Source organism: Podarcis gaigeae, assembly GCF_964106915.1.
Source record: "Podarcis gaigeae genome assembly, chromosome: 8".
Classification (NCBI taxonomy): domain Eukaryota; kingdom Metazoa; phylum Chordata; class Lepidosauria; order Squamata; family Lacertidae; genus Podarcis; species Podarcis gaigeae.
Genome location: NC_139684.1, coordinates 31216922 through 31240487, shown reverse-complemented (window position 1 = coordinate 31240487; position 23566 = coordinate 31216922). Strand labels below are relative to the sequence as shown.

General features: G+C 44.3%; 1 protein-coding gene across 1 annotated transcript; it reads left to right on the top strand.

Annotated features, from left to right (window-relative positions):
* The first annotated feature begins 61 nt into the window (after positions 1 to 61).
* Positions 62 to 18498, top strand: CCNE1 (cyclin E1). The gene is made up of 12 exons (XM_083750534.1): positions 62 to 198; positions 1024 to 1066; positions 1554 to 1644; positions 4467 to 4535; positions 10462 to 10607; positions 10709 to 10844; positions 12605 to 12751; positions 13983 to 14078; positions 15661 to 15795; positions 15882 to 15993; positions 16085 to 16242; positions 17903 to 18498. Exons 2-12 carry the CDS (start codon positions 1053 to 1055, stop codon positions 18023 to 18025), a joined length of 1227 nt encoding a protein of 408 aa, XP_083606660.1. The 5' UTR covers positions 62 to 198; positions 1024 to 1052; the 3' UTR covers positions 18026 to 18498.
* The last annotated feature ends 5068 nt before the right edge of the window (positions 18499 to 23566 follow it).

Sequence of the window (23566 nt, the reverse complement as noted above, 5' to 3'; positions counted from 1 at the left end):
TGGGCCCGCCCTGTGCGCGCAGAGAAAAGGCCGCGCTGGCCTGACACGGGAGCCGGCGCGCCGTGAGGAGGCGAGAGGACGGCGGCGGCAGCAGCAGCAGCAGCAAGGAGGAGCCCGCCTTCCTGTGTCCCGCCGGCCCGCCCACGAAGCCGCCAGCCACACTGCCAACGCCGGCCGGCTGGCCGACCTCTGCTCCTGGTAAAGTGGGGGGTGGGGGGAGGAAAGAGGAGCCCCTCACCCTTGCCCACAGTTAGGGGATCTGGATTCAGAGGGGTTTCCCAGGCATTTCTCCAGGGGCACTGGGGTGTGTGTGAAATGACAGCCTCTCCTTCTACTCTCGGGCACCTTGAAACGAGGCGAGAGGGGTGCATTTTCTTTCCATTCTTGCATTTTCTTTGTCTTGGGGTGTGTTTTTTGGGGGGAGTGTTTAACCCCGTTATAAATATTGGGTGGGGGGAGTTAGCATGCTGCCTTGTATGTAGGTGGTGATTTTGTTTATATTATTTTGGATTTATTGGGGTTTTTTGGGGGGGTATTGAGAGGTGGCTGGGTCAAGTTTTCCCGTAATTGCTTTCACATTGAGTAACTTGGATGGGTGCAGTTAACAGGGTGTTAAGAGGGTTAGCCCCTTTTTCCTTACCCGGTGCCTCTTTTTCTGGGTGAAAAGACACACACGCTCCCCAATGAAACTTACCAAAATGTGGGTTTGCATGCAGTTTTTTAATCCCCCAGATGTGCAACTGTTTCATCTCCATGCTGTTGCTGCAGAAGGCTTATTTGGGCCTGCAACATTTTTTGGAGGCTTTTCTGTTCGTTTTTTGTGTTTGAGATTCATATCAGTGTTTTTTCTCTTTTGCCTTTCTAAGCCTTTACCAATCCTAAATTTTCATCCTTTCTTCCTATACATTTTCCTCCATTTTACCTTTTTTCTTTAAAAGTAAGCCACACTAACTGAGATATTTATATGAATTGAAAGTGTTTGCAGATTCATCACTGCAGTTCTCTCTCTCTCCCCCACCCCAGGGTTGAAGTCTTGATCTCTCCAGACTACCATGTCCAAATCCAGGTGAGTTGTATGCACTGCTGTAGTCTAGGGGTTCCCAAACTACAGGCCATGGAGCACTTCGTTTAGGTGGGCCTTGGCATGTCTGTTAAAATGCAGTTTAAAATCAAGTAGCATCTAGCTCACTGCTTTACAGTTGCTGAAACAGGCAGAAAAATTAAGGTCTGCCAAGGCCACCAGCAATTTCCAAGGTGGTCTGGGGAATGAAGAGAGTTTGGGAACCACTGCTCTAACCTTTAGCAAGGCCTGTTTTAAAGGCAGCTTGTAGACTTGGAATGCCCCCTTGCAAATCCTGTTTCAGGAGGAACTTGTAAGCCTGGAACTCCCTGTATAGCAAATACAAAAGAAACTCTCAACACCATGTATGAACAAGCGTGTTGACAAGTGGGTGAAAGGGTGCACTCTTGTGAACCTCATAAATGTTTTCTTCGGTGAAAACATGTTTTTATAATGCATGGCTTCATAGGACTGAATCTTCCACACTCTGCAGTGATCGCAAGGACAAGAACACTCCCACGAAAGATGAAGCTCCCACCGACTTCACTGTTCGAACCCGCAAGAGAAAAGCTGATGTTGCCACAGTAAGTGCCTGTATTTGTGGGGGAACAACTCCAGTCATCGAAGAGCACTGCCCAAATCAGATCATGTAACTAGCAACTGTATCCGTTTGAAAGGAAAAACAGCGTTATGACTCACACTCACCCAAAGCCTTTTTCTACATTATCTACTCCTGAAGATAGGATTAGCATACTGGTCAGTTGATTGCCTATTTTAGTTTGGTTAAATAGTCTGTAAAGCGAAGAATGTCACTCTGCATGGTAAGTCCCAGGCAAGGTTAGGAGCAAAGGAAGCTGCCTTATCCTGAGGCTGATTTGCTCGCCATAGTAAGCCAAGCTGTGGCTTACGAAGCCCACACAAACGGGCGTGTTCTCAAAGAAGAGCCCTTTTTACTGCTGCACCACACTGTGCTAAGCCAAGGTTTCGTTTAGCATGTTTTCCTGACTGGGAACTTGCGGCCGCACTCTCTCCTCACTAGCCACACACTGTAGCTAAAGATTGATGGTAGAGTCTTCTTACTAAGCCATAGCTTTATTGACCATGTTACACGAACCAGGTCTGTGTCAGACTACTGGTCCATTAAGCTCAGTGGCTTTCAGTGGTTTAGACGGAACATGTTCCCAGGTCTACCTGGAGATGTCAGGATTGAACCTGCATGAAATGCATGTACTATACTACAGAACATATACAGTGGTGCCTCGCAAGACGAAATTAATTCGTCCCACAAGTTTTTTCTTCTTGCGAGTTTTTCGTCTTGCGAAGCACGGTTTCCCATAGAAATGCATTGAAAATCAATCAATGCGTTCCTATGGAAACCACCTTCAGACCAGGTCCGGGGACAGTCTGTCCCCCGACCACTTCTGAAGGCTGGGGGGGGGGGGGGACAAGGGCTTTTCTTCCCACCCCCAGCATTTTAAAAAACCCCGGGACAGCGGAGGACTTCTCCACTGTCCCGGGGCGATTTAAAAGCCCCCGGGAAGGCAGGAAGGGGGGACAAAGACTTTTGCCCACCACCCGCCTTCAGAAGAGGTCCAGGACCTCTTCTGCAGGCGGGCGGGGGGGGGAGTCTTTGCTCCCCCCCCCGCCTGCCTTCAAAAGCCGTCCAGGATAGCGGGAAGTGCTTCCCTGCTATCCTGGACTGCTTTTAAAATGCTGGTGGTGGGGAGCAAAGCCTTTCGGCCCCCGCCGGCCTTCCTGGGCCTCTTCTGAAGGCCGGGGGGGGGGGGGGAAGGCTTTGCTCCCCACCGCCAGCATTTAAAAGAGGTCCCCGGAGATTTCCCTATGGGCTTTCTTCTTGCGAAGCAAGCCCATAGGGAAATTAGTCTTGCGAAGCAACTCGCAAACGGAAAACCCTTTCGTCTTGCGGGTTTTCCGTCTTGCGAGGCATTGGTCTTGCGGGGCACCACTGTATTCTCCTACGGGCCACCTGCTGATAACAGCAGGTATCTCTGAACAGGTATACAAACAGCTGTTTGGGGCAAGGGCCGCTGCCCAGCACCACCTATGGCTCCATCTTTCTGGCTGCAAGAACCAGGAAGTACCCTCTCCACATCAAGTCATCTGCTCTGAGAAGAATTGAACACTAGTTTGGAAACTTAGTAACTTCTAAAAAGTTAACTTCCTTGTTTCATAATGATGGGTTATTTTATTTTATTTTATTGTAGCTAGCAAAAGTATCAAGCACAGTGATAAAAGTATCTATTTTCATTCTTACTGCATTCAAAATACTTGACTTACTCAATTGATTAGCTGCTCAATTCTCATTTGAGTGATTCTATACTCAATCCCAGCTAAATAAATCCTTTGCCTAACTTTGAGTAAAAAATTGAATTGCTGACTTTTAGCAAGCACACTGCCCCCCCACGCCACTTCCACATAAGTAAAATAGTTGCAATGTACATGGTGGAAACTACAATTTCCTTAGGTTTTTCCATTTACACTTAGGTTTAACCTTGGCTAAAGGCAAAAGGCAAAAGATAATTATGTAGACATGTGCTAGCTGGTATATCTTGGTGGAGCCTATCTTCCCAGAATAGATGGTAGTACAGTGGTACCTCGGGTTAAGAACTTAATTCGTTCCAGAGGTCCGTTCTTAACCTGAAACTGTTCTTAACCTGAAGCACCACTTTAGCTAATGGGGCCCCCGCTGCCACCGGGCCCCGGACCATGATTTCTGTTCTCATCCTGAAGCAAAGTTCTTAACCTGAGGTACTATTTCTGGATTAGTGGAGTCTGTAACCTGAAGCATCTGTAACCCGAGGTACCACTGTACATTTGTGCTCATGTAACCGTATCCAATCCTGCTAACCTAGCAGTTCGAAAGCACGTCAAAGTGCAAGTAGATAAATAGGTACCGCTCCGGCGGGAAGGTAAACGGCGTTTCTGTGTGCTGCTCTGGTTCGCCAGAAGCTGCTTAGTCATGCTAGCCACATGACCCGGAAGCTGTGCGCTGGCTCCCTCGGCCAATAAAGCGAGATGAGTGCTGCAACCCCAGAGTCGGCCACGACTGGACCTAATGGTCAGGGGTTAGGGTCCCTTTACCTTTAACCGTATCCAAAATGAGTAGTGAAACGCATGAGAACAGCCATCGCATATGTAAAGCCTGTATTTTAACTTCCTTGTTATGATAGCTAATGTTCATGAACAGCCTTAAGACTATAGCATAGGGAGACTGAATCAGGCCAAAAGCCCATCTAGTCACTGTTCTCACAGTGGCCAACCAGATGCCTGTGAAAAGCTCACAAGCAGGGCCAGAGTCATATAATCCCAGAGCCACTTCTCTCCACCACCCCCCACCTCCATTTACTGCAGACTGGTAAACCTCACTTCATTCTTTTCCATGTAGTTTTTACAGGATCCAGATGAAGAAGTTGCTAAATCAGAAATGACCAAGAAGAAACAGAATGAGAGCCAGGTAATTACTTGGGCGTTGGACTGGTATTCAGTGATAGTGTTTTAATTTGTATAGCTCTGTTGGGTCCTAAAGCATTAAGCCAAGTGTGGAGAACCTGTGGCCCTCCACCTCTTGCAGAGCTTCCATCAAACCTGACCACTGGCCATGCTGGCTGAGGCATAATGGGAGTTTGAGTCCAGCAACATCTGGATGGTCACAGGTTCCCCATCCCTCCATCACACCTATGAGTCTTAGAAGATACGATCAGTTCCAACTTTCTCTAGTTCCCAGGCACAGAGGCATATTTGTTGTTATTGGTCCCGTGTACCTGTGGTAGGATAAAATAGGGACTGCGATGTTAGCTGGAGTTGTTGGAAGTTCTCACTTTTCAAGGTTTCAGCTTTGCCCAGAGCCTGTAGATTCTGCATTTCTGAGCAGAGAGAGGTGGGAGATGCTGCCTACATCTGATGCATATTCATGTGTTCACAAAGGCATCATGCCATGAATAGGGTACCTTTTCATACGCTTCAAATACAGTATTTTTAGACTATGTTTTCCCCAGTAATACGTTTAACCAAACTGAATTAAACACAATGGGTTACATTCAACTAAATCCTAACCAGAGGAAACCCTTGAAATTAACGAACCTAAGTGTGTAATGCCCATTAACTTCAATGGGTCCACTCAGAGTAGGACTAATGTTGAATATCACCCATTGTCCAGGCTTTTCCACTGGAAGAGGACAGGCTGTTGCCAAGTAAATGTAACCCAGTAGAGCCCAGTAGGTGGCATGTCCCTATCTTTAAGCTGTGAAATGTTGGAAGGGTGCAATAAGTTGCAATGTAGTGACCAAGTGTTTTGAGTTCTGGTATGGATGTCTTAGCTCAGCTTTACCTATGAATGTACTAATTGCTCTTATTCAAGCCACAATCTTAATTAGAAGGTTCGAGACAAAATTTGTGAATTCTCGTATCACTAGATGCCCTGGACTCCCAGATTTGTCAGTGAGCAGTAGGGTCCCTTGAAAAGGAAACCAAAAATATTTGGGCTTTGCATCTTTTTTAGAAAAAGTCCCACTTTTCATTTCCATCTCTTTGCTATGCACATAGGACTATGAAGAGCTCCATTTTTGTTGAAATGAGCCTGCATAATCTTTGTGTACAGAGATGAAATTGGCTGGAGCTGAAAAGACTGCATCAGCTTCCTTTGTCTATTGTGACAGTTTTCAGGGTGGTAGTTAAACTGCGGAAACAGTGATCAGGAAATGTTGCTGCTTTTTTTTTTTTTTTTGCTTTTTTTTGTCCACAGGCTAATCCAAAATGTGGTATACCTTCCCAATTAAGGCAGCTGGAGATCTAAAAGCTAATGCTACCATAGCAGATAGGCTTTGTTTGCTGTGGACTCTGCTTCCTACAACTCCCTATTCCAGTTGTTGGTCAGCCTGTTCAGCATTCACTTTCTGGACCTTTCCCTATGAGCAGGGAGTTTCCTTCCCTTTTGTCATCATAGGGAAGATACAATATTAACTAATCAGGTTTGACCAGGGAGGGTTAACTGGCTTTCACCACACTGTCTGGTCTTTTTCCCCATTTTGCAGAGGTGAGATCCATCAACTGACCTGGCAAAGTTTTGATGGAAATAAGTGACCAACTTGTTTCTTAAGATTCCTTAAATACTAAATTTAAGTTTACAAATCAAACCATGCATATTTCTAAAATAAGATGGTTGAGAAAACATGATGTCTAATTAGGTCCACTACTCAGAACTAGATCATGGCTCCTTCATGAGTGCTTTTGTGGTTGCTAACCCAATTATGCCACATCACAATAGGGCTGTGTGATAAATCGCCATATTGTTGAACATAAACAAAGAACTGGAAAGCGCTTCTTCTCTCACACTCACCCCAACCGGTGGATAAAACTGCTATATAAAAAAGGAAAGTTATTTATTTATTTATTTAAATGAGACTGGTGGGATGAGGACCCTTCGGGGTGGGTAACAGAGAGAAGATTTAGCTGGTTGCCTTATGCAGAAATGGGAGGTTGGATACTATGTGAGATTGATGGGGAGGGTGTTTTTCGGTAAGCAGGGCAAGCAAACACATGTCTACTCACAAGCAAGCCCCACTGAATTCAATGGCCCTCCACCGTCATACGGAGCCATGTCAAAGCCTTCGGCTGCTGCAGGGAAGCACGGTGTACCCTCCACCCCCATGAAGAGGCATGGCAAGGCCCTATGCTGCGGGGAAGCGCAGCAGGGAGGTATGGCAGGACTCTCTGCCACCATGGGGAGGTGTAGCAAAGCCCTTTGCTGCTGCAGGGAAGTGCAGTACACCCTCTGTTGCCATGGAGAGGTATGGCAGGAAATTCTGCCACTGCGGGGAGGCGCAAGGCCCTCTGGTGCTGCAGGGAACCATGGCACATCCTCTGCCGCCGCAGGGAGGCATGGCAAGGCCATCTGCTGCTGTGGGGAAGTGCAGTCTCCGCTACCATGGAGAGATACGGCAGGACCCTCTGCTGCTGCAGGGAGGCGCAACTAAGCCCTCTGCTACTGCAGATATATATAGAGATATTGTGATACTTAACTGGTGAGATATCGTGATTTTGAAAACCAGATATCTCCCAGCCCTTCATCACAGTGTGTTTAATAGCCTTAGGTGTGTCGTTCCACATGGTGTTGCCTTGCATCATGTACAACTGCAATATTCTGCCTGCACTTGCAGAATATTTTAGATATTCTGGAGATCATAGGAATAATTTACATTAACTATTTTACCTACCCTTTTCCTTTTCAATAGTGTGTAGAATAAAGCTCAAACAGCTGCATGGTTACATTTCCAAAGCAAAAGTTTGCATAAAATGCATTGGCCTTGCAGCTCTTGCTCAGCAATAAAGCTGTTGGCACAGCAACTGTTCCTATATGGAGAAAGTGCTTTGCTGTAACAATATGTTGTGCTGGCTATCTTGAAGGCTTATGAAGCCATCTGACAGCTCAACAGCAGCTCTGTAGTCTATGGTGTAGCATTCATAGAATCATAGAGTTAGAAAGACCCTGAGCGTTATCTAGTCCAACCCCCTACAGTGTAGGAATCTCAACTAAAGCACCCATGACAGATGGCTATACAACCTCTGCTTTAAAACCTTCAAGGAAGGAGACTACACCACTTTCAGAGGAAGTCCATTCCGCTGTTGAGCAGCTCTTACCATCAAAAAGTTCTTCCTGATGCTTAGTCATAACCTCTTTTCTTGTAACTTGAAGCTATTGGCTTGGGTCCTAACCTCTGGAGCAGGAGAAAACAGTCTTGTTCCACCTTCCATGTGACAGCCCTTTAGATATTTGAAGATAGCTATCATATCTCCCCTCAGTCATCTCTTTTTCAGGCTAAACATACCCAACTCCCCTCAACTGTTCCTTGTAAGGCCTGGATTTCCAGAACCTTGATAACCTTGGTCACCCTTCTCTGCACACCTATCTTGTCAATGTCCTTAACTTGTGGCATCAAGAACTAGACACAGCTGCATAAGCTACTTCTTGGTATGAATTGGTTTCTGACACTAATGAGAATGGATCTTTTATCAACACCATATACCCAGCTATTGGAAAAACAAGAGAAGCTTAAAAAAAAAAGAAACCCAGTGAATTATGACTTGAAATATGCTTGACTGTTCCATTGACTGGATGGTCAGTCCCACTTAAAGTGTGCAGAGTTCATTGGTACTATCAGCCTAACATAAAGCTAGAACTTTTAATTGCAACACAGCTAGCTCCCTTTTTACATTAATAAAGCATGGTTATATTGCCCAGTTGGCAAAAGCAGATTTTTTCAGCATGTGGTTCTCAAGACGATTGTGCCATAGCTAAAAATGCTCGCTATTTCTCAAACTAGCCCTCTTTCTTTTAACTCATGCACAGGTAGCTTGATTAAGAAGCAGCTTGTGATAAATTGTGGTATGTTAGCTGAAATCAACATAGTTTTTATGGGCCTATGCAGGTAAGCTGAGCTAGAAAAAGAGCTGTAATTTTGTTCCCTTCAACATGCTTTTTCACCTGCTGAATACCAGTTATCTTGTTTTGTCCCCATACCCTTACCTGGTGATGGTGCTTTTTGTAGAAGTGATGTGTTGCTTTCCATGTTGCACCTTCATTTGAGCAGGGGATGATAAAGAAACTCTTCTTGCTTTCCAAAGATGGAAAAAATCAAAGAGCAGCGCTTTGTGTGCTGTGATTGCTGCAGAACTAGCCATTTTGTTTCTTTGGCACTTGCTGTGTTGTGAGACCTGGTACTTTCAGAATAAGGAAGGAGTGTGTTGATCTCCCAGCCTAAGTAGGACAAAGAATAATTTAGAGCTGATTTGCGAAAATGGACAATGTTTAAAACAGGTATGGGGATCCCTTGGCCCTAAGAAGTAACATGCACTTACTTGTGGCTTTCTTCTCAAAAGGCTTTGAGACAGTGAGATCTGTACCCACAAGGTTTTGCTTATGCTGTACTGTTGTAGTGTAGGTTTTGGATGTGAATCCAGATTCTAGGTTGCTAAATGAATTCTAAGCATTAGGCATCTAGCCTTGTTCCAAGCTGCCTTCTGGGTTTGTTGCTTCCTGCCAGCCATATGTCCACTGTAACTTCAGTATAGATTATTTAGGGGCATAAATGTCAAACAAACATGTTGAGGAGGAGAAAGCAAAGCAAGGAGCAGGAGGAGGAAAGCAGCACAACTTTCTGAAGGAATTTCTTGTGGGCCCGGGTCAGAATACAGATGGAACTTTTGCTGGATATAGTACTATTCTGCTTCATCTGACATCCTTTGGGTTTTTGCTCTAAAACTAATTGATGCATATAGAGTCCAGAAACACGGTCTGGTAAAGATGTTGGTTTCATGTTGAGTCACCATTTATGTTCATCCCAGTGGTGACTTTCAGTGATCTAGTTATAACAGACCAGCAGTTTTGAGCTGTTTTTCATGTAAGCCCTTGCACATGCAATTTTCACTATGATTAAACAGAGAGCTGTGGCTTTTAAAGGTGTTAAAGAAGAGGCAACTGTTCAGAAAAGTTGAGTTGTGTGCGTGTGTAAAAGAATTTTGAAGCCTAGAAATCACTTTTGGGATTTGGAGTAAAGTGTTCCAGTGCGCTGCTAATGCAACCCTTTCTGCAAAATATCTGCAACATCAGTTATCAGCTTGAAGATTCCATATACTGCTGGGAGTTTGTATTCCTTCCCTTGTACATAGCTAACATACTTCAGTTTCTCCTTGATGTGCTAGTTTCACATGAGTATAATTTTCCAAAGCATACAATTCCAGAATGAGAGGAATGCTGTGTGTGCCAATTTGCGTTTGGCATCCAAAGTTTTCTGTTAAGATTAGTTGTATTGTAATCCCAAAACAGCTAAATTCATACACTTTTAGTTATTCTTGTGCATGCATTGCGGGGGCAACAACCTTTTTTGTTTTTTAAAAAGCAGCCAGCATTGTTTTACTTTTTGTGTTCATTACCACAGGAACTCAGAGAAAACAGGATAACTGTTTGGGACTTCCATCTGTTTCCTCCCCACCTGAAGTCCTAATCCCTCTGTTTCTTGATTTCTACTATCAAGGATATTGCCATCAGGTGGAAAATAAACAGATGGAATTCTGAAACTGAAAGCCTGTTTTCCTTCATGCAGAATATTTTTGTGCCTGGCAGAGCAAGTGCAGTGTCACAAGTGCTCTTTTAAAAAGACCGCTTGCTGAGTTGGTGACCATTTGTCTCTTCTCTTGAAGCAACAATAGCTTTTTTCAGAGGCGAACATATGAAAGGTAAATTGCCATCTATTCGAGCGCGGTGACTAAAAACACTTGCCTTTTAACTCTTTCTGAATTTGTTGTGGGGAAGACTAATCAACTGTTCAATGAACTTTATAACTGTGAGATTGAATGGCTCCCCCTTTTTATTTTTTCTTCAATAGCCGTTTTCAAACTATGATGTCTGCGCGCATCCCCATATGCTGATCCCAACACCAGAGAAAGATGATGAGCTGGGAAGCCCAAACTTCTCTCCTTTCATGCACCAAAGCCTTGCTTCATCTAGAGATTCGCCATTGCCTGTTTTGGGGTAATTTTTCCTAATTTCATGGCCTCCTGTTCCATTATTGCCTGTTACGCTTTCCCCCCCCCCCCCCACATTTCCTCTTGTTCTTTCTCTCTCTCCTGCAGCTGGGCAAATAGGGATGAAGTATGGAAAAACATGATAATAAAAGAACGGGCATATGTGAGGGATAAACTATATCTGCAAAGGCATCCACTCTTGCAACCTAAAATGCGGGTGATTCTTCTAGACTGGCTAATGGAGGTGAGACTGTCTTCTTATGCTAACATTTGAAACAATGAACACATCGATTTGAGATTGTTATCATAGTCTGCCTGGAGTTTCCTTGGGAGCAGAGTGTGTTTTGGAACTACTACTCTGGTAGTAGGGGAACTTCCTCCTTCAGTTGCTCCTAGTTCTATTCCTAGCATAGGATAGATTGCTGCCCGTCTGATAGAGCTGGTTCAGAATGGACTAGAGATCCAGGTGAGGAATATCAAGAGTTGCTAATAGGGAAGGAAGGTGGTGGGGAGAGTTCGGAGATGGACATGCACACAACAGCTTCAAAAAGGCACTCTGGTAAAAGTGGATGCTCGGAAGGTTGTTCTCAGAAGCATTGGGATTTTTAGAAAACTAAAGCGCTAAGATGCCATGGGAAATGAAAGGGGACATAGGTGTTGGGGCACTTCATAGCTAAGCAGATAGCAGTTGGGTAGCCAGAACAGTGCCCAGGGCTCCCAGTATTGTCAATCAGTGTGTGTGCATTTGGGCGTGGTAGGGATTGGATCTCCCAAGCAGGATAAGCCATTTTCATGCCCATACAAGTCCTAGGATGCTCATTTCCATTTCAATGGACGGATCCTGAGGGTAGGTCCTGGTCCCTACAATCAGGCCTCAGTTTCTTGGAGCTGTTTTGCCTTGTACAACAGCCATAGGCAAAGCAAAAAGGAGTCCCCTTCGCAAATCATGAATTGACTCTCCTTGTCATAGCCTGGCAATTGCTCTTTATAGGAAAACAAACACTCTCTCTGCAAAGACAGTAACACTTAAGGAAAACATTCTTCTAGTTTCAGCAAATTTTCTTCATTGTAGGCTTTATGCTTCGGTGAAGAAACAAATGTTTACTGCACTTTGGTTCACTTCTATGTTTCTCTGCCAAAATGTTAGAGAGGGGCAACGAGGGGAAATATTTCCAGTCCCTATCCCATCTTTTTATTGTGGCAAACATTGCTGTATCCTTTCTTCCCTCTAACAGGCGTTTTTCTGCACTCCAGTCCATTTTTTTTTGCATTTATCAGTGCAGGGAGACTTCTTATTTATTTTTGCTGCTGCCACAGGGGCTTCCCTTCAGTTTTCGTGTTATGGGCATTCAGCATGTATTCATATTGTCAGACTAAGGCCTCCAAAACAAAGGCCCCAGGGTGCTCCAGATCCTAGGAAAACTTTGTGATGTTCTGCTAGCAAGTAGTTCATTCCATTTGCAGTTCCAGCTGGCCCAGTGCAAAGTGAGGTGGCTGCTGAAGTAAGATTCAACTTCCAGTTAGGTTGGGTTTTGTACTTCTTTTGCAGGGCGGGGAGCAGCATGTAGTCCTTTGCTTGGGGCAGCAAAATGTCTTGAATCAGCTCTGCTTATAGTACAAAAAATGAACATATTTTGGGGCAGCAAAGCATAGCTATGTCATAAACTAAATCAGCTCATCTTTAGGAAACACTATACTGTTGTACCTTTGTTCTCAAATGGAATCCATTCTGGAAGTCCGTTCGACTTTCAAAATGTTCAGAAACCAAGGCACGACTTCTAGTTGACTGCAGGAAGCTCCTGCAGCCAATTGGAAGCAGTGTTGGACGTTCGGCTTCAAAAAAATAGTTCGCAAAACATTCAGGAGCCAAAATGTTCAAGAACTAAGTTGTTCGAAAACCAAGGTACAACTGTAGCTCCACTGAGCTTCACATTAAGAAAGTCCCTAGTTCATCATGGAGTTATGCAGCTGAGAAGCAGAATGACACCCTTCTGTCTCCTGCAGGTTTGCGAAGTCTACAAGCTTCATAGAGAGACATTTTATTTGGCACAGGATTTTTTCGATCGGTTCATGGCCACGCAACAGAATATTGTAAAGACACTTCTGCAACTTATTGGAATTTCATCCTTATTCATAGCCGCAAAGCTTGAGGTAAAACGAGTCTTGCCCTGCAAACCTAAATGCATTTTCTGTGGTGCAATCTCCACTTAACATGGTGAGACTTGCTTTCAAGTAAATATGTATAGGATCACACTCTTAAAGTAAAAGAAGCTGGATGTCTATTCTTTTGTGAGCCATCTTTTGATGGATTGCAATCTGGGATTGAAAATGGTTTGGGCTTTGTTGTTCTGCTCCTACAATACTATTTTTTATATAAAACATAATCTTTTAAGCTTGGAGGAATCATTAGTAGTCTGCAGATGTTGGAGTACTATTCGCATCATCCTTGGTGATGTTGGCTGGGGCTGATGGAAGTTGGAGCACAAAACCTTCTGATTGAAACAGCTGGGGAAAGCTGCCTTACGAGGTTAACACGTCTGTTTCAAAGCATGGGTTACTTTAGTAACAATCCATGTTATCAGAAGTACATTCTGCCACCTTCCAGTCCAGTTTTGACCTCTGGTCTAAATTCTGCAGTGAAATGCCACATTTAAACATTTTTACTCTTCCAAGAATTATTTACGTTTTATGGTACTTGTAGGTTGCCACTCTGCCTGAAAGCACTCAAGCTACTATTTAACATTAATAACTAAAGTGTGTGTGTGTGTGTGTGTGTGTGTGTGTGTGTGTGTGTTCGTCATTAAAGTTCAGTAAAACCAAACTGAAGTTGCCTTTCACTTGCCTCACTGTTTTAAGATGAATCAGACACACACCAGTGACGTTGACATACTGGCAGATGTGTGATAAGCCTTAAGCACTTTTTTGTAGAAGACATCTTTGTAAATTTGATAAGAACACCAACTCTTGTGTACAAATCCTGGTTCCTCAAAGTCCTTCTTTGTATTTCCCTCCCCACTGCAGCTGGTAATATCATAGAAATGAACAGATATGGGGCTGCAAACTGCAGGAAGAGAGCAAGGCTGTGTTTTCACACACATTTCAAAGTAAAAGGCTCTGTCACCTGCCGTCTTGGCCATTTTGATCGAAGAGGCTATGATCCTTGATGGATCTTGTGCTCTTAACAGCAGCCATAAAGTTGCTATTACATTTGCTGCTGGGCCTAATTGATCTGAGTTCAGGAAATATCCCTGTACATCAGAATAGTGCTGTTACCCCCCCCCCCCCAAAATTAGGCATTGATAGCTGTCAGTGTCTGGAACCATCTGGCTTTGCCATTTACCACTGTTGACAATGCATTGATGTCCCGTCTTCCATGTTTCAGGAAATCTATCCTCCAAAGCTGCAGCAGTTTGCATATGTTACAGATGGGGCTTGTACTGAAGAAGAAATTCTTAGTATGGAACTCATCATTATGAAGGTAAATGTGATTCTCTCTCTGTGTGCTTGGAATGGATTGTAGGGAAAATTGCATTCTGCTTTTTTTAAAGTCGCATCCTCAGTACCTTACCTTGAGCAAAGCCTTTCCCAAGCCACTCAGTGCAATCAGCCATGGTGAAAAGGCAGCACTTTTTGTTGCCAAAAGCATGTTAGTTAATCAGTGGCATGTCTGTCTTTCAGTTCTTTATCTTCCATTATCAGTGAATCTTTTATAGCTGTGTAGATAGAAATCTCCTGTCCATTTTGAGACATTTGAAACAGCTTGGCTCAGCGTGAAAGACTGCTGGTGCATTTTGACATAGAGTAGTACATTTTGTAAGTCCATGGTGAAAGTGACCCAAATTCCATCTGTGTACTAATTCTGTAACTTGCAGTAAGTTCTTGTTAGTAGTAGTAGTGCTTACAAGTAGGTGTAAGTGCAACCTCAGAGTAATAATGCATGGGATTTCTTTCTCTTTCTAACCCAGCCCTCTCTTTAATCATTGCAACAGCCCTGTGTAAGATTAAGTGAGAGTAACTGGCACAAAGTCACCTATGGAAGTTCATAGTTGAGTAGGGATTTTAACTCCAGTCGCCTTGGGCAAAGACCCTGTCCTCTACATCACACTGGCTCTCGTATTTATTTATTCATAAGTGTGTACAATGGTACCTGAGTTTACGAACTTAATCCGTTCCGGAAGTCTGTTCTTAAACCAAAACCGTACTTAAACCGAGGCGCGCTTTCCCTAATGAGGCCTCCCGCTGCCGGTGCCCTTCCACCATTTGGATTCCATTCTTAGACCGAAGTAAAGTTCGCAAACCAGGACACTACGTCCGGTTTTGCGGGGTTCGTAAATCAAATCGTTCGTAAAAAGCACCGTTCTTAAAGTGAGGTACCACTGTATATGAATGTGCAGTGTGACAGCAGGATTGCACTTGCCACGTGTGCATTCTGGATTAGGCCAAAGGTCCATTATTCTCACACTGGTCATCAGGTTCCCAAGGAAGCCCGCAAACAGGACTCAAGTGCAACAAGACTCTAATTCATATCAGTCCAAGTGGGTGGCCATTACTGTTTCTTGAGGGAGTGAATTTCATAGTTTAACTATGTGTTGTGTGAAGACGTACTCCAGAGATGCCCTGCCTCTGCACTCTGATGTAAAAGTGAATGTCGGATACCTGCATTGCAGGAGGTTGGACTTGGGAATCCCTTCTGACTGTGATTCTGTGCTAAGCATAATTGTAGCCTCAGTGCATTGGAATGAATGCACATGTGTCTCCTGTGCGTACTACCATTAGTATGTGGAATCAAGGCCTGATCTGCTCCTCTGTTACATGTTTGGCATAGACTCTTCCCCATAGGTTATTTATTTAGCCCCCATTTTGGTGCCCACGAAGGAGAGAGCTTTCTAGGCTTGCTGTGATGAGCCCCATTGTGGTTTTGTATCAAAGCTGCTACAAAAGTCGACGACTGTTTTCAGTCCGTAACCACGTTCAGTTGTGTTTGCAAAGAAGAGCAGGCAAATACCCTGTGGGTGCTAAGGAAACTCACTTTACCTCCTGACGTGCATGCTCTCTTCTAGGCACTCAATTGGAATCTGAGTCCCCTCACGGTTGTGTCCTGGCTAAACATATACATGCAGGTTGCTTATCTAAATGAAATCTGTGAGATGCTGCTACCGCAATACCCCCAGGAGATATTTGTGCAGATAGCTGAGGTAAGGACGAATTCTGCCCTTAAACATTTCACCCACCACTTTCGTTAGAAACGTTTCCTTTCAAGCTCTCTGTCCCCTCTCTCCAGCTTTTGGATCTCTGCGTGCTGGATGTTGGCTGTTTGGACTACTCCTATGGCGCTTTAGCTGCTTCTGCATTATATCACTTCTCCTCTTGTGAGCTGATGCAGAAGGTTTCGGGTAAGCTGCATTTTAACAAGAGAAGAAATCCAGTGGTTCTAAGTCAAGCAGAGGCATGACTTACAAAGGCGGTGTCCTCTTGATTTTCTAGGTTATCAATTATGGGAAATACAGGACTGTGTGAAGTGGATGGTTCCCTTTGCTGTGGCCATCAAGGAAGTGGGGAGCTCGCCGCTCAAACACTTCAGAGGCGTTCCTTTGGAAGATTTGCACAATATACAGATGCACATTAACACATTTAACTTGCTGGTAAGTGTTCTCATAGATACATCTTAGTGGCCAAAGGCCTCTTTGCTTTTGTAAGGTAACGATAAAGGGACCCCTGACTGTTAAGTCCAGTCGCAGATGACTCTGGGGTAGCGGCGCTCATCTTGCTTTACTGGCCGAGGGAGCCAGCGTACAGCTTCTGGGTCATGTGGCCAGCATGAATAAGCCGCTTCTGGCAAACCAAAGCAGTGCAAGGAAATGCCGTTTACGTTCCCACTGGAGCGGTACCTAGTTATCTACTTGCACTTTGATGTGCTTTCAAACTGCTAGGTTGGCAGGAGCTGGGACCAAGCAATGGGAGCTCACCCCGTCGTGGGGATTCAAACTGTTGACCTTCTGATCCACAAGCCCTAGGCTCAGTGGTTTAGACCACAGCGCCACACTTTGCTTTTGTAGAGCATGAGAATAAAAGGTAAAATGTGTGTGTGTGTGTGTGTGTGTGTGAGAGAGAGAGAGAGAGAGAGAGAGAGAGAAGGTTGTATTCAACTAACTTTTAGAGTCGGCCCAGTGAAATTAATAGACCCAAGTTAGTCCCGGCCATTAATTTCACTGGGTCTAACTCATGAGTAAAAGTTTGTTGAATGCAACACTAAATGTTCAGGAACTCCCTCAAAAGTGTTAAATGCAAGAGGACAGCAGTGTGGCATGGTGGGTACCTTCCCGACCCCTGGCCCTCAAGCATATACAGCTTTGCTGTGATGAAGTGAGGCCTGGAAAGTCTCATCGCTTCATCTCTCCCTGTTTGTCTACATCAGGTGTGGGGAACCTTTAGCCCCTCTTGGTGAACTACAGCTGCCAACATTCCTGGCCATTGGACATGCTTGCTAGGGCATATGGGAGCTGTTGTTCAGCAATATCTGGAGGGCCAAAGGTCCCCCACTCCTGGTCTAAAGTGTTGGACTTAAACCTGAGAGACTGACTTTGATAACAGACTTGATCTGTGTGATTTAGTGATTAGATCAGGAGAGCATATTTAAAATTTAATTCCATTTTTGAATCTCTCTGAATCGTCTCAAAGCGATAAGCAGTAACATCAACAATAAAAACAATTTAATATATAAAAACAATTTAATATATAAAAACCATTCAGAGCCAGTGCAGATGTAAGAAGCTTTGCAATCCTGTCCCATTAGCCTGTATAACTTAGAACCTAGTGACTTGCCTTTCCGGTTAACGGAAAAGGGTTGTAAAGCACTCTTGCCAGTTTTGCAACTTAAATCGCATTCCCGATGCAGCAAATGTTAGTGATTTCTGGAAATAATGTTTGAGCTGTAGCAACGGGGAGTAACATTCCCTCATTGTAATGTTGAATTCTTAAGCCTGCTCATGTACAGATTTGACTTTTCATAAATTCTCAGTTTTGTGCTGGAATGCCCACCACATATGATATATATGTATGCTTTGGCACTTGTCATTTTAAAACATGGTCACACAGCAGAGGATAGGGGTCCTTCTCATGTATTTTAAAGTTGTAAGTGCACAAACACAGAGACTAGGTCTCTGTGTCCAGATGCAGCTTTCTGTATATTTTCCTCTCTGAGTATGTGTCATGAGTTTGCTCTTGAAACCTAAAAACAACACAGGGATTCTGGACACATGAATGAGCAGTCGATCATTCACTCTCGGCTTTCTTCTATTCTAGGACAAAGTTCAAGAAAAACAAGCTGCGTTGGCCAAGAAGAGGAGGAGTTCTCCTCTACCCCTGGGTGTCCTCACCCCACCTCAGAGCAGTAAGAAATTGTCTCTGACACCCAAACAGCTGTAACTTTTTCACAAGCTACTCAACCTGAAGACCTCTTGGCCAAAACGCCTTTATAATTCTTGATTCTTTACTGTGAGATGCTGCCAATGACTTACCCAAATGTCTTATGTATTCTAAAGAGGAAAATCTTCACTTTTTTATGATGGAGGAAACCTGCATTATTTTTATGGGACACTTTGATTTTTAAATGAACTGATGGGGTACGCCAGCCACCCCAAAACAACAAGCATTTGCTTGGATTGCTGCTAAGGAGGGCGATACTCGTTGTGCTGACTCAAAAAGGGGGTGGGAAGAGAGAAAGGGGTTCTGCCTTCTGCACTTCTGGGGCATTAACCATGCTTTGGATTTTGCTAGCTGTGGATGGCAAGCTCCTTCTCAGACCTTCCTAGTTTACAACTTGATCCTTTTTTTAACTAAACACTTTGTATAAATGGTCTTATGTGTCTTAATTTTTAAATAAAATGCTATCAGCTGCGTCCTATGCAGTCTTGGTTTTATATGTCATAACTGGAAGGTGAAAGACAGCTAAAACTTTTATTTCCAATTACAGTTAAGGAAAATACTTGGTACTGTCATTGTACATGCTGCCGTACAGAATTCAGGAAGGTTTCTCCCATTCACAGCTACATAGCAGCTCTAGGGGAGGGGAATGTTTGGATCAGAGCTGTGATGGAGAATTGGACTCTTCCCCCCGCCACCGCCCCCATCCATATTGGTTGGGGGCCTGGCCTATGTTTTTTTATCTCAGATATCTTTTGGCAATCTGTGTTTTGGAGATGCCCTGGAGGTTATGATGAAGAAAACATGTGTTTTCCTAATTCAGACAGCTTTTTGAAACAGTACAAGGTCTATCCTGTTTGTGTCTTACGAATATCAGACTTTCAGAAGGCGGCTGTAAATTGGACACTAACAGAATGAGTGTAAATATCAACTTTGATGGTGTAAAGCTGACAGCTTGATTGTTTCGTTACAGATTAGTAGCAGCTATGTATTCAAAAGACTGGTCTTGTATTATCCTTGGATTCATATCTGATTAGATTCAAATCTATTAGGCTGTAATGCAGAAGATGCTGCCATAATTGACAGTGGCCTCTTTTTGGGAAGGGCAGGGGGAGGTGTTTACACATCCCTAATTTAACTCAAATGACTCCAAGGCATTGAATTACTTCTTGGTGCTCCAGAAACAGGCCACTTGCCCTTCAAAATTTTATTGGACAATAATATTTATTTATGTCATAAAATGTATACCGATTGAGTGTAAAAAAGACAAAACAAAAGTGGTTGACAAAAAGAATAATATAATGTTATTGTTTAAAACAACTATTTAAAACAATGGGTCAGTTGTGTCTGGCTGTTAACCCGAAGTTTGGTGGTTTGAGCCCATCCAGGGACGGCTGTGGGCAAGGCCTTGGACTAGATAACCCATGGGGTCCCTTCCAATTCTATGATTCTATGGAAAACTGATTTAATAGTTGATTTGGTATCTTCCTCTCCAAAGAAGGCAGCCTCATAGCCCCAACCAGCACCCTGGTCTGAGCATAAAAAGGTAAAGGTAAAGGTACCCCTGCCCGTACGGGCCAGTCTTGACAGACTCTGGGGTTGTGCGCCCATCTCACTTAAGAGGCCAGGGGCCAGCGCTGTCCGGAGACACTTCCGGGTCACGTGGCCAGCGTGACATCGCTGCTCTGGTGAGCCAGAGCCGCACACGGAAACGCCGTTTACCTTCCCACTGGTAAGCGGTCCCTATTTATCTACTTGCACCCGGAGGTGCTTTCGAACTGCTAGGTTGGCAGGCGCTGGGACTGAGCAGCAGGAGCGCACCCCGCCGCAGGGATTCGAACCGCCAACCTTTCGATCGGCAAGTCCTAGGCGCTGAGGCTTTAACCCACAGCGCCACCTGCGTCCCTACGGTCTGAACATAGTTCCTACTATTCTTCACTTAATATGCAAGAGTAGAATTCACACCATGGGTGTGGCCAGGATTTATTGGAGGGGGCTGGCTTTATGTTGGGAGTGGGTCAGTTGGTTAGGTTACAATTATTATTTTTTACTTTATGTGGGCCAGCTGCACCCCCCTGGCTACACCCATGCTTCCCACTGGGTAAATGTGAGAAAAGCATCTCTAGCCACCTCTCCCCACAAAAGAACTTATACAGCTTGGCTTGATTTGGCAGAGCAGGAAAGATGTTGGTGGCAGGCAGTTGTGAAAGCAGGGGCTGTAGCTTGCACCATGAGAGAGGGATGAAAGCAAATGAGCCACAACCAACGCTTGCTTTTTCTTTCTCGCCACCAAGTGGATCCCCTCCCCTCCAATCTCCACTAAACAGCCCTTAAACCTTTTGGACTTTTAACAAGCCTGGCCTAATATCCTACACTGGGTAGGACAGGATGCCACTTAGGCATGGTGTGAATGAAGAAGTCCTCCAACCAAACTTTAGTAAGCCAACAAATTAATTGGTTTTTGATTTACAAATAATTTTGAGATGGCAAATAAAAATAAGCAAGAGAGAAGTGCGTCCCGCTATGCCTATTTTGGCCAGTTTCCATCGCCAAAGCCGATACTTTCCAGTTTGCACATCAGCTCACAATGTTGTGTGTCCTGGGTGACCTCCCATCCGAATAGCTTACAGGGCCAGACCTTCCCTAATACAACCACATCATGCATCTTTAAACTATTTTCTTTGCGGTGGGATAAGTAGTAAGGTGTGTCCTTGAGGTGTGTTTTGTTCTAGCCCTTTCACTGCCATCTTTGTGGCGGTTCAGTCCTGAACTTACATTTCTATTTGGCACACTATGAGGGTTGTAGGCTGAGGCTCAGTTGCTTTTCTCAGCCGAAGCAGCTGGAGCCTCTAAAATGTGTGTGAGAAGGCTGGCATAAAACTAAGTATAGCCTTGGCTGGGAATTAGATATTCACTCACCGCCGCACTGGTGGCAGCCAAAGCACTTCTACGTCTTAAAAAATGGAGAGGCAGCAACAGCTGCACTCTGCAAGGTTTGCAGAACAATCCGTGGCCTGGCTATAAAAGTTTAGGTAATGTGGATGTTTTCGTGCATCTCCTGGCATGGGTTAAACACAAAGTAAAGGTGTTTTAATCCTTCTGGAAGGATCACCTACTGAACCTGTAAACTTTGCAGAAATGGGTTAAAAATCCTTATATTTCTTATTAACCTTTTCCCAAACACCGCAGCAAGAAAATAGAAAGTTGGCATGTAAAAATGGCTGGGTCTTATTTTACTGGCATTAAGAAAAGATACACAAGCACCACCTTTGCTTGGCTACATGTGGAGGTGCAAACCTTGTATACTAGGAATTTAGAAAACTGGAATGTCCCTTAAGAGTGGGCTGGCTTCAGCCTTACATTTGTGGCCTCCCTCAGCCCTCCAGCATGACTATGAAAAGGAATTTGGAAGCTGTTGGTTCTGTCTTTATTAACCACAGGCAAACCATGGTTAATCTTAACTATGGTTAGTAGGAACAAGAATATAAAAAGAGCCCTGATGGATCAGACCAAATGCCCACTTCATTCAGCATCCTTCTTGCAGTGATGCCTTGCTAGATGCCTATGGGAAGCCCCAAACTCCCCCCCCCCCTTAAGATTCCCTACAGCTGGTTGCCATGGGCATGCTGCCTCTAGCAAATGAAGGGGGCAGTTGGATGCCATTTTTTGTTTTGCCTTTTGCAGCATGATGTATTGGGCTGGCCCTGGATTGAGAAAAACTAGAAACTTTTGTGCTACAAATGGGTCAGTGCATATGCAGCCTGTGTTGCATGGCTGGGGGGGGGGCGCGTCCCTTCACCAGGCCTCCTTCCTGCACACATTGTGCCAGGTTTAATTAAACTCAGTTGCTTTCGTTCCGGGTCGGCGCCATCGCCGAATGGCGGACTCCCTCCGAGCTCCGGAGGGAGCCTGCACGGCAGGGGCTGGGTCCTACCGCACCGGCGATGCGGGGACCCTTAAAAACCACGGCCACGGGGGCCGTGGACATGGAGACTCGGCTGGCACCGTTAGCGCCCTCCCGACTCGTGAAGGAGCCTTTTTAAAGGCTAAGGATCGGGTGCCGGGGAGAAGCGTGGTGTTTTGAGTCCTCTGCCATCCCTGCCGTGCGAAGCCGCATGCCATCCGGCGGAGAGCGCTGGCTTTTTCCTTTGAAAATTTGGACCTAAAAGAACAACCCGTAAGTAATTGGAATCTGGACTAAAAAGAGGGACAAAATTTTAAAAATTTCGGAGCGAGCGGGGGAGGCGCAAAAAAGGAAGTCAGCCACCCCCTCCATTGTAGAAGGGTCAAAACAAAGGATTTGATAACTAAGATCGGAATAACATCATTTTGGCAAGTTTGGAACCTCACGAGTGAAGAATATGAGATTGAGCTGGAGGAGGAAAGTAGAATTTGGACTTAAAAACACCCCCCCCCCTGAAACCCCGGGAGCGATCGATGACGGTGTTTGGAGAGGAGAAAGGCAAGTTTTGACAGCTGTCAAAGAGCTGTCAAAGCAGAAAAACAAGATAGAGACTATGTCACAAGGACTTTGCAGGTTATATTTGTTATAAATTGGACACAAATTGCTTTAAATAAGGATTACAAAGTTACTAGGGCTAATGGATGTGATCTGGAAGAGAACTCAGTTTTTGCAATCCACCTAGAGGAGCCGAGGGATATCACAAGTGGTTTTAGTTGGAAATTTGAACAGAATTTTTTATCTCCTGGGAAACTGCAGAAATGGAACATTATTATGACTACAGAGGCCAGTATACCGAAGAAGACAATGGAATCATCCGTTGTGGAATGAAAGGAACTTGACGTAATGTTTTGTTTCTGAGCAACAAGCCTCTGCAAAGGAACTAACTTTTGGAATTAGGACATTTGTGCAGGAAAACAGGGACAGAAAGAAATAGAAAGAGGAGTGTGGCCAATAAGAACAACAAAACAACAAGAATTGGACTAAGTCGAAAGTGGGGACATTTGGGACATCCAGATTTGACAAGCTTAAGGATTATAATTTGGAGTTTTTCACTCCTGGATATAAAAATCTGGATGGAAAAAATGGGCCTTTCTTTGAGACAGAATCCTTTCATGATTGGACATGCGAAACTAAAGAGGACTGGCAAAGGACTATGACTTAGAGAGACGTGGAAATATCGGACATTGAGGAATATTGGGAACGCAACCGGGAAAAGGGGGGGTGGGAAATGTGGAACCCAAAGGGCGTAAACTATGTTTTATTTAGGCTATATACATCTACATGGTATTCTAAAGTGGGGAACTCGTGGAGGGACTAAGCCGATTTTAGGGGAATGGAAAATAATTTTTTTTTATAAAAAAAAAAAAAAATTTTGGGTTAAGGATAACAAGTTTGAAGTGAGGAGAAGAACTTGTTGAGATTATCTGTTTATTGGAGAGATTTGGAATACAAGGGGGGGAGGGAAGGGGAAGTCCTGAAAGGATGTAATTGGAAAAAGATTTGAAATTGGATGTTTTATTAATTTGTAATTAATTGGAAAACTTTAATAAATATTATTTAAAAAAAAAAATAAACTCAGT

Coding starts and splice junctions, on each gene's coding strand:
- CCNE1 (XM_083750534.1), top strand. Junction 4,536..10,461: donor AGAAACAGAATGAGAGCCAG/GTAATTACTTGG, acceptor TTTCTTCAATAG/CCGTTTTCAAACTATGATGT. Junction 15,994..16,084: donor GCTGATGCAGAAGGTTTCGG/GTAAGCTGCATT, acceptor TTGATTTTCTAG/GTTATCAATTATGGGAAATA.